At 47.3% G+C, this 11,223-nt stretch overlaps 1 protein-coding gene across 1 annotated transcript in view; it reads right to left on the reverse strand.

The window, feature by feature from the left end:
- NLK (nemo like kinase) overlaps nt 1-10,056 on the reverse strand; it is a 543,928-nt gene extending 533,872 nt beyond the window's left edge. The window contains exon 1 of the mRNA XM_048518757.1: nt 7,609-10,056. Coding sequence (XP_048374714.1) covers nt 7,609-8,036 — 428 coding nt within the window. The 5' untranslated portion in view covers nt 8,037-10,056. The remainder of the gene's footprint in view (nt 1-7,608) is intronic.
- Nucleotides 10,057-11,223: the final 1,167 nt, after the last annotated feature.

An 11,223-nucleotide genomic window follows, 5' to 3' on the forward strand; every position in this document is an offset into this window, starting at 1 on the left:
GGACAGGTCTGCACAGAGGTGACCAGAGGAGGGCTTTTTCAGGCCAGTCTCTGGTGCCTCTGAGCTTGAGGGAGGGGGGCGAGCTGGGGCACAATCACACTGCTTGCTCTGGGCACTATTTAGTGTAGATATGCCCCTGGGTAAGCTACAACATCCTTTTTGTGGCAGCCATCTTGCAGCTGTGCCAACAACCGTGTCAGAATTCCAGAGGCACCAACAGGTTCAAAAAGGCTGAGGACGTTCTACATTTTATGGAGAGAGGGGAGGGGAAACGGAAGGAGCTGCAGACAAACAAAACTGTCTGCTTCTCTTCCTTTATGCTTTGCTGATGCTAAGGATGGAGCAGCTACTTTTTAATAATCTGCTTCTCGGGGATTATTTAAATGAGGACTGGTACTGGCTTGACAACTTGCCACAGTTATCTATATATCTAACAGCAATATGGGGTCTCCATCTGTGGATATCTAAGTCTGCAGATTGGGACCACATCGACGCCAAACAGATTTTTCTGCCAACTTGGACTACTTCCCAACTTCGTTGAAAAACCTGAAAAGGTAACAAAAGATTCACTGGGGGCTTGAAATTCCCTCCAAAAGAACCCTTTCAGGTGGAGCTGCTGGAGGATGCCCCCACAGGGACCCCAATTGGGCCCAGTCACTGGTCAACGATGCCAGAAGCAGCTTTAGGCTCAGCTGCCACGGAAGAGCACTCTGGAAGCCACTTCAGGCCCAGCTGCTGTGGGGAAACACTCTGGCAGAAGCTACAGGCTTGGCTACTGTGGCAGAGGATGCAAGATCCTATTACGTCTGCACTGGCTCCCAGTGGAATTCCGGATCATCTTTAAGGTGCTGGTACTAACCTTCAAGGCCCTTCGTGGCTTGGGGCCGTCATACCTGCGGGAACGTCTTATCCCATATGTCCCAAATAAGTCGCTGTGCTCGGTGATGGCAAAGTTACTGGAAGTCCCCAGCCCTTCAATGATGCGGCTGGCCTCTACCCGGGCCAGGTGGAATGCTCTTCCTCCATCCGTTAGGGCCCTGCGGGACCTTGGCGTGTTCCGAAGAGCCTGTAAGGCGGAGCTGTTCCACCGGGCTTTTGGTGAGGCTGGCTGCGGATTGGCTGCCCCCTCATGAGGCCCCTGCCATATTTAGTCACCCCTGGCAGTGCCCTATATTGGTTTCATCCTTAGGCGCTGCCAGCCCCTCCCGGCCTTAAGACTGGGTGCTGCCAACATGGTTTTTAGACTGCTGTTAGTTGATTTGTTATGCTGCACACTGAACTTTAAACGTTTTTAGATGTATTTTCAGTAATTTATTGGACATTGCAGTACAGTACAGTAAACCTTTATTAGGCATAAATAATTCTGCATACAGTCTGTTCGTTTCATAAACAACAATACAACAAGGCATCCAATACACTAAGTTAGGATAAATTATACACAAACTTTCTGGAGACCTATTGTGATATCCATATGTTAATTAAAGCTGATATAATAGTCTCATGAGCCTCAAAGATGGCTAAAACCATCAATGTAATTTAGATGATTTGATACATCGAGGGACACATTTTAGTACCGTCTTTGAGATATTACTTCCGCTAGATATGTAGCGACCCTAAAGGTTATCTCAGAAGATGCATCGCTGAGTAAATACTTCACTACATAAGCCGAAGGCAAATTTGTTTTATCTTTGATAATCGGGGTTATATAGTGACTACGTAGTGCAGGGTGAAGCTGACATTCTAGGAGGATCTGCTGTATTGTATCCACGGCATTTACAGAGCATGGGCATCGTCTGTATTGGACATTACATTGTATTGTGAACCGTCCAGAGCCCTTCGGGGATGAGGCAGTCTATAAAATCCAATAAATAAAAAATAAATAAAAAGGAGCTGCTCTGGGCTCCCAGCAACTTCCAGGCAGGGTGGCTGCTGCTGCTCATGCCTGGAGCCACGATGGGGTGAGGAGAAATGGGATTCCTGTGAGTCTTGTTAACTGCCGAACTGTGTTTCTTGCAAAAAAATACATCAAGATCTAGGGAATTTCGAAACATTCCTTAATTGAACACTCTTGCCATACAATCAAATGTTTATACATTTATATTGAAACTTGGTAAATTAGAGGGCTAACCAACCTCTTGTATAGATAGTTGCTCATTATAAGCTGCAGAAGTTATTCTTTTAAACCAGCGATTCCCAACCAGAGTTCCGTAGTACCCTGGGGTGCCGTGAGCATATCCCAGGGGTACCGCGGCAATGCTACCGGCCCCCCTCACTTTTGTGGTGTCTCCTGCCAGCACCAGCAAGGACATGGAGCTGGCCCAGGGGGAAGGGCCTGCCACAAGGTCAGCAGCCACATCCCGCCCACAGTGCTTCCCTTCACCCTGAAAGGGGAAAGTGGAGGGGGGGGCAGCAAGCAGGGCACTGGGCGGGAGGTGGGGGGGATGGCGGGGGTACCGTGAGATATGAAGAGTGAGATCAAGGGTACCGTGATGTTGAAAAGTTTGGGAAACACTGTTTTAAACCTATCCTTTTTTTAGTGCCTGGCCTACCAAACTCCCCACCATGAATCTTCAAACAGTAAGCACTTGGAGGAACATGTTTTGAAAACCTTTCAAGAGTTATCCAAACCAGACCATCTATTGCAAAGATCGGAACCCAGCACCCAGTGAAAGCAGCAGTCCGGATCACTTGAAACATACAAGCATCCGTGCTCTCCTTTGATGTAAGTAAGTGACTCAGATGCAGGATTTCTAGCCAATTAAATGGAAAAGACTTTCTATTCAGCTCTGTTCAATCCTTGCTCTTTTATAAGGAAACTCTCCACTTTTAGCCAAAATTTCGCTTTCCAAAGGCACCAGTGAGTAACACTGCACCTGCTTCTAGGGCCGTGGTGGTGAACCTTTGGAGCTCCAGATGTTATGGACGACAATTCCCATCAGCCCCTGCCAGCATGGCCAATTGGCCATGCTGGCAGGGAAACTGATAAAATTAATAGATCCATAACATCTGGAGCGCCAAAGGTTCGCCACCACTGTTCTAGGGACTCCTTTAACCTGAACCACACAAAATAAAGTGGCTGGTTTACATTGCCCTCAGTCCACTGGGAATTTCTCACCGCCTCAGAATCCACCTGTATCCAAAAGGTAGGCCACATTTATTACCAACCACAGCAGAAAAAGTGGGAAAGAACACAGTGGCACACTAACAATTGATCAGTAACAGCAAACTGCATGAAAGCCCACTAAGGCAACCGTACTTTGAAACGTTCACAACTGATGAATTTCATCACAGTGAAAGGGAAGGGGGAAGGCCCCAGTCCACACCAGAAGGTGCCCTTTGAACTGCAACCTAAAGAGGCCTTCATGGAAGCCCCAATAGTCACTGACACAAAGTGGGTCTACAAAGCGGGCTTTAGCATGAGCTGATTCTGGACTTATCATTTCTCCTAACATTTTACAATGTTTACCTGAAGAAAAGTTTTTCCCCACCCCTCAGAAAACTTGGGGAGAACGCTTCGTCACATATCCTGTTTTATTCTTTCTTTACTCCTCCAATATGTTTCAGAAGGCAGCAAAAAGAAACGAAGAACTCGCAACCGAGATTATGGGTTTTTTTCAGCAGAGAGTCAAGCATTCGGCATAATAATTTTATGAAGCGTGCTCAAGGAGAACCAGCTACTTGAACTGTGGCACCCCACACCAACTTTTCTTAATCAAGGATGAAATTAGAGGTTTGCATGCCTGGTTCCAGATTCCACTGCTGAACCCCTCCCCTCTGGTTTCCAAGTAGGAGCAATGATACCATTTGAGAAAGTGAGCCACAAGCAAGCAGGAATCAACCCTTCTCGCTCAAGCTTTCCTCACTGGAGCTACTGGGGGAAGCAGGAAGACACTCAGCCAAACCACCCAGAGCAGTTGAAGAAAGGATATTTAATATTCACTTTTCAATGCAACTTATATGGCATTGTGATGCCCGTCAGCTGCACTGAGAGCCAACTTTCTGGCAGAAAAGATGTAATGTAATAAATAAACAGGTAAAAGCAACATCCATAAAGAGCATAGTACTCCTTGTAACAGGGTACACTCATTTTCATGTGGCTGAACCACACTAAAAAGCCTACTGTTGCATAAAAACTGCAAAAACAGCATGCTCTGTGAGAGCCAGGTTTACCCTAATCACTGTTTACAAGGAGCACTCAAAGGTCAGTTGAAGGCAAACAAGAATTCCACATTACTTAGCAAACCCCCAAAGCCTCTCTGATTTGGCCAGCATCTAAGCTTCCAAGGTAACAAGGAACATTTACAGCTTTTTCAAATAAGGAAATCAAAACGATTTCACTGCTGAAGTTACCCTTCATTTTAATATTTTTAAAAGCAACTTGGTCAATTTTCTTAGCTTTCAGTTCTTTATCTACACTACAGGATGCTTCAAAGCTGCATCACAAACCTTTATTAGAGCTACAAAGCTTGCTCCAAACCAAAGCTTGGTTTTGTTTGTTTTTTAATACTGAGGTTTAAACCACAAACTACGTTTCCTTCTATGATCATTTCAAACGTTCTAAATGTAGCCACCATGACTGTATTTGAGGGGGAAGGGTTTCTTTAATCTTCTCCTCTCCCCCCCCCCCCAAAGAATGTGAGTGGATATCTGTATTTTTTCCACAGTAGGTCATAAACACCTTAGTGATGTTTTTTTCAGCAGGAGGAAGGTAGGAGAGCAAAGGGTTAAAAGGCCACTGTCCTTCCATGATATTCTCCCCCTTGAAAATACAACAGTGGTATTTGAAAAAGAAAACATAACAAAAGCAATAAAGTGTGCAGTTTGAGTCAGTGCTCTTAAACTTGTGCCTCGTCTGTACCGTATCCATACAGGTGTAGAGACACTACAGTGACCAAAAAACCATTCAAGTAAAGCTTCCAAACTAAGAACCCTCCTATTCCCAGGCAGCGTTGATCGCAACAGACTACTTTTCTGGGTCCAGGAAGTTTTTCCGCTATTCTGCCAGGGTACTTTATCAAGTGAGCCCCACCACCAAACAGAAGTGGGTCAGACATATATTTATAACCTAAGAAAACACTAATGGGTACCACTGAATACCTAGAACTCAGAAGGCAGAGCTCAGAATTCAAAAAAGCACTGACTGAAAGTTCAATTAGAGCCACCATCCTAAAACCAACCAACCAGCTATAAAACCCATCCCATTATGGTAGATTTCCACGCTGAAACTGATAGGTGAAAAAGTGACAGTCAACCTTATTATAAAAGCCACCCAATTTCCGTCTTTGATAAAAGATCTTATTCCTCCTGCTGTCATAGTGAATGCAGCCCACCTTCTACACCAGTTATCCTCCATTTCTATGTTGTCAAAATATTCTGGAAACAGCACAATGCTCTTTTTCTAATTCACGGCAGAGGCTACAACATATCTAGCATACACATTAAATTAGTTAAAAGAGATGAACACAATTCGCCAGATTGCAATGAATTATAGTCTAGAAAGATGACAAAGGTGAGGTACATCATAAACTCAAGTAGCACAGAAACTGAACTAAATAAGATGATTACTTGTCTTTGACACGGAAGCCTTCACAAGTTATAGGACACAGGATCTATCCGGGCCCTGCTTTAATAATGCTTTTATGTTGAAACCTGTTTCAGCAATACGTCTGCACAATGCATTCTAGTTACCCAACTAAATCTGACTGTGTCTCGGTTGTCAAAATCACTCTGCCCTAAAGCGCTCAATTTATAGCACATATTAATCCAGTGAATCATGGCACTAATAGATAAGTTTTTATTCGGCATGGTGAAAAACTGCAACAAGAGAAAGGAGGCAAGCAAAGTGTTCCTTACATGACAAAGGGGAGCTTTACTGAATCGTTTACTGTTATCCTGGTGGTACCCGTACAATACAATTCGCACAAGGGCTAGGGTTTTTTTTACTGAATTAATTTCCTGAGCTAGCAGGAAATTCACTTTGCAACTCTTGCATTCAGTGGGCCACATTCATGTACACATGGGCTTTATGGAACAATGCACAAAGCAAGGTGAAACATACATACATTACAAAAGAAAAATGCAAACACATTTCACGGGTTTACAATGGCATTTGGTTAATGTTCTGTTTTAAAATCAGAAGGGGTGGTATGACAGCTGACTTTGTCACAGTGCACAGCCATCACTGAATAGTGCCTAGTGGGTATGGCTAACTCATTGGTTCCTCGCACAACCCTTCTGGGACTCTGTCAGTGCAACTGAAAGGAAGAAGCAAAAATGAAGCAAGATGAAAAATCTGTTTGAGAAGGGTACAAAGTACTGAGGTCACAACTTTAGGGAACACATTATGTGCTGCAGAAGGAGAAATGCAGACTCATTACCTGCCAAGACAAAAGATTAAAAAAGATCTAAAAGGCCACTAGATACAGATGCTGCTTTAAGTGTGTCCTTCTAAAAATACACAGACAAAAGCTTCTAATGAATAAATTTACTTTCAGATTTAAAGTCCAGCAGCTGACCTCTAAAACACAATGGAAGCTGCAGCAGCGGAATGTTTGGAAAAGTGCAGATATGTCACATTTGTCTCAAGGTAGTGATGTCAGGCATAATCCAATCCAGATTAGGCCACAATCTCTACGCAGTAACAGGGCTGTGGCTCCAGAGGAAGTCAAAGTAAGGAAAACTAATTTCCTCCTGGTCTGGGTTGGGCGCCATGGGCCTCAACGACTACTTTGGTACTCCAGATGTTATGGACTACAATTCCCATCAGCCCCTGCCAGCATGGCAAATTGGCCGTGCTGGCAGGGGCTGATGGGAATTGTAGTCCATAATATCTGGAGTGCCAAAGGTTCGCCACCACGGCTTACAAGAACCCAAAGAATAGAAGCTGTCATTCATAAGGTTCATAGGTGGCTGATCTAACTTTTTCTAGGCATAAGGAATAGTATCTTGTGGATTAAACATTCTGTCAAGTGCAATGAGCCCACGAACAATTCTGCCAGTGGTCAAATCCAAAACTACATGGCCAATTGGCCATGCTGGCAGGGGCTGATGGGAATCGTAGTCCATAACATCTGGAGTGCCAAAGGTTCGCCACCACGGCACTACAAGAACCCAAAGAATACCAGCTGTCATTTATAAGGTTCTAAGACTCTCAACTGGAAAAACGGGTTTGGAAATGTGATGGCATTCCAACAGTCAAGTATTAAAAACAAATCAAGCAGAAAACTTTTTTCTCATTATGACCATCAGCTGAAAATGTCTACAGCCACATAAACAAAGTTTTACAGGGGCTGATCCACCTTTTTCTCGGCATAAGGAATAGTATCTTGTGGAGTAAACATTCTGTCAAGTGCAATGAGCCCACAAACAATTCTGCCACTGGTCAAATCCAAAACTACTTTGATTAACTGGAGTTATGTGCTATTAAAAACAAATACTAGCTGCAGTCTTCCAGATCACAATTCTCAGGCCTCCATATTGAACACCTTGCAAGTCCCCGACTTGTTACATCTGAACAACAGCAAAACAGATTCCTAGAATGCCAACCAAAATGACAATAAGAAAGGAAAGCCACCGGAGATTCAGAGGATGCGTGCTCCCAATACTCACCAGACAACACCAAAGGCACCATATCCAATAGGCCTGTCTGGTTCAATATCCAGTTGCTGCTGAGGATTATGCGAGTGCTGATGATGGTGAGCTTTTACTGCTGCAGCTGCAGCAGCTTGTACCTGAGCTGGGGCTGCTGCTGCTGCTGGTCCAGGGGCCTGACCCGGTGCCGGAGATGGAAAATATGGCTGCTGCTGCCCTGGGTTTAACATTGCTGCTGCAGCTGCCGCCGCTGCTGCTGCTGCCGCCGCCGAAGAAGCATGTTGCTGCACAGGATGCACTGCAGCCACAGAGCCTGGGTGCAGGTGGTGCTGAGAGTGGTGGTGGTGATGGAGGTGAGGAGGGGGCAGGTGAGAAAGGTGATGGTGATGGTGGTGGTGGTGGCCTGCTGCTGCCGCAGATGTACCGCCATTGTAAGCCGCCATCATTTTTACGTTGGCTGTGGCACTACAAAGAGACTTTCAAAATGATGCCCTCTGATTGGAGTAACAACTGGGTCAACCTGTCATTTGGCCACAGAAAATGGAGTCTGCTATACTGTCACAAGCAAGTTGCCCGCCTTCAAAAAACATGGGCACTCAGCAGGCCTTTATGTCTTCATCAAGTCAAGAAAAATGGGAGGCTTTTGTGTGCGTGTGCGTGAGCATGCAATAACCCCCTTCCCCCCAAGATGGCCAATGTTGTGGGTATTAAAACGCCATCCTTGTTCTGCTTCTTCGGTGCCAGTCTTGAAGTTTGTCGATCCACCTCCACCCCAAAAAAAGGTGTGAATTCACCCGCCTAGGAAGTGTTAGGATTGCTGACAAGCCCACCCCTTCCATTCCCACATCCTTTTAATTTATCTCTTCCAAATATGTAGGAAGATCCCTCAAGGGCTTCTACAACTCTGCTCCTGTCTTCCCTGTGCAGACATCTATCCACCTTAATTTGGATGGATGCTAGTAATTTGCAACAGAGCCAACAGAAGAGTGGCTAAATAAAATCAAGTTCTGAAGTAATGGGGAATGAAAATGAGTACCAAATAGGACAAAGAAAAAGACAGTGCGGGGAAAGAATGAACAGCAACCAAAATGAGAACAGGAAAGGAAGAGTAACCTAGGCTGACAACTCGTACAAGGAAGGCAAAAGCAGTTATGAAGGAAGTTTGGGGAATGTTAAGATGGGGGAAAATTGAAAGTTTAGGATAACAAGTGAAACCAGAGAATTAGGAAACATGAAAAAAGAATAGATTATTAAGATGGGAGGGGTTAGAAAGACTACAAAAAGTTATAAGAGAAGAATATAATAAAGAAAAACTTGACAGGGAAAGAAAACAGAAACGAAATTGTAGATCCAGGGAAAGAATAAAAGTGGTAGAGCTACAGGAGAAAGATGGAAGACTTTTCTGCTGTTTAAGGGAGAGCTGAGAAACAAAGAAATGAGAAGAAAAATGAACAAGAAAGTGCATGCAAAGAATATGGAAACAAAATAGAAAGGAAAACTTAAGGAAGAGGAAACATTAAAAATAAAAGAAAAAGAAATACAATCTAATTAGACTATGAAAAGCACGACAAGTTTTAAAACTACTGAAATTAGATTGAGTGCTTCTGGATGCAAGAGGTTTTTCTAAAAAAAGAACTAAAGGCAGGTATAGCTGTGTGTGCATAAGAATAGATGAGAAAATAAAACCAAGAATCTAAATTTTTAATAGTTATTTGACAGGAGTAAGAAGAGGTAAAGGAGAGCACAGAAACAGGGACAAAAAGAGAACCAGTGTATAGTTGGTTAAAAGTATTCTAAAAAGAGACTGGAAGAAAACTGAAGGTGTTTCCCCTCACTTATTAAACAACATTCAGAAATAAATACAAGGGCAGGCAGAAGAATAAGGAGACGAACAAGTGGGGAATCAGGGAGTTAAAAGCTAGGAGACAACAAGAAAGTGAACGAGAGATGCATCAACTGTGAAGGGAGCAACACAGCCAGAAGCGAAGTCTTAAAGGGGACAGAACAGAAACGTGAAGGGAATGAACTGCGAGACGCAGAATAAGAAGGGGGGGGGGGGACTAAAAGGAACGGGGCGCACCGGCGGCGGGGGGGGGGGGTGTGTGTGTCTTTTTTAAAGGACAGCGAGATGCAGCAGCCCCGAGTGAGCAGACGGGTGGCCAAGGAGGCTGCGCGGCAGAATGAACTGAGCCCGGAGCGGAAACACCGCGGCGGGGGCCGGGGGAGAAAAGCGCCCAGGATTCAAAAACGCCAAAAGCCCGCCGGGCGGGGGGGCGGGGGGCCCCGAAGAGGCCGGGCGAGGGAGGAGGAGGAGGAGGGCGCCGCCGCCGAAGAGACCCCCGCACGCCCCCCGGCCTGCCCTGCCCTGCCCTGCCCGCCTGCTGCTTCCTGGCTGCCGTCCGGCAGGCGCGGGTGGGCGTGAGGGGGGCGCCTGACAGCCTGACAGGGACGGGGGGGGGGGGAGGTGAAGCCGGGCGGGGATCCTTCGGAGTCGCCTTCCGGAGTCGCGGTGGTGGTGGTGGGGGCTGGGCGGTGGTGGTGGGGGGGTCAGGCGGCCCCCTCGGGCAGCGCGCCTCCACGTCGTCCCCGGCAGCCCCGCCGCCGCCTCCGCCTCTCCGTCAGCGGCGTCGTCACCGCCGCCGTCCTCCTCCTCTGCCGTCCCTCCTCCTCCTCCTCCTCGGCCGCCGGCAGCCGTAGCCGCCTCCTCGCCTTCCTCCGTGCGCCGCCTGAGGCCTGCCGGGCTGCAGCCCGCCACTCACCGCCGCCACCTCCTCCTCCTCCTCCTCCTCACGGGGAGCCCCAGAGCGGAGCGCGGCGCAGTGCCCGAGAGCAGGCGGCGGCGGCGGCGGGCAGCACGCATGCGCGCGCCCCTCGCCTAGGCCCGCTGGAGTGCCTTTCTCCCCTTTTTTGCCCCCGCCTCAAGCCAGATCAAGGCGGCGCGCGTAAGCGACCGCGCGCGCGCACTCTCCACTCCCCTCCCGTCAGTAGCTCCGCCCCCCTTCTCTCGCCTTCCCGCAGCCAATGGGGACATCGAGACCTTCCGCGGACGAAAGCTCCGCCTTCCCCCTCTCCTATCGTAAAAGAACAGCACCGCCCGCCCCTTTTGATTCTGCGGGATCAAAGCACTGATCTCTAGCCAATCAGGATGCCCCCCTTGCGTTTCGCCCCCCCCGCCCCCCCGCCCCCCCCCCGTGTTCCTTTTTTTGCCAATGAGACCCCGGGCGAGACTTCTCTCACCTCACGCAACCTTCACCTACTATTTCACTTCGCGAGAAGGAGGTCTGTCACGTTCCGAGGGATTGATTGGAACCGCCTCAAGCTTTTCGCCTTCTCATAGCCAATCGCTTGGCGCCCAGATCTGGTGAGGCGTCCAATAAGGCGGATCTTTCTTAAAACTTTCAGCTGCACACAAAAAGTCAGGTTCATTTTGGGACCAATCAATGTCTCAGTTCCCAAAACCGAGGGTACCCAATGACGGAGGGCTACCAAAAGAGATGGCGGCTCCGTTTTCCCACAAACGAGCAACTAGTTAGGTCGCTGGAGTTGGACAGACGGCCTGGCTGTCGAATGGAAACGGGGACTCTCCAAGGCGGGGCGGTTCCATTCCTGAGCAACCGAAGTCTTCCCCCCGAA

The sequence above is a fragment of the Sphaerodactylus townsendi genome, linkage group LG16 (genome assembly GCF_021028975.2).
Source record: "Sphaerodactylus townsendi isolate TG3544 linkage group LG16, MPM_Stown_v2.3, whole genome shotgun sequence".
Taxonomy (NCBI): domain Eukaryota; kingdom Metazoa; phylum Chordata; class Lepidosauria; order Squamata; family Sphaerodactylidae; genus Sphaerodactylus; species Sphaerodactylus townsendi.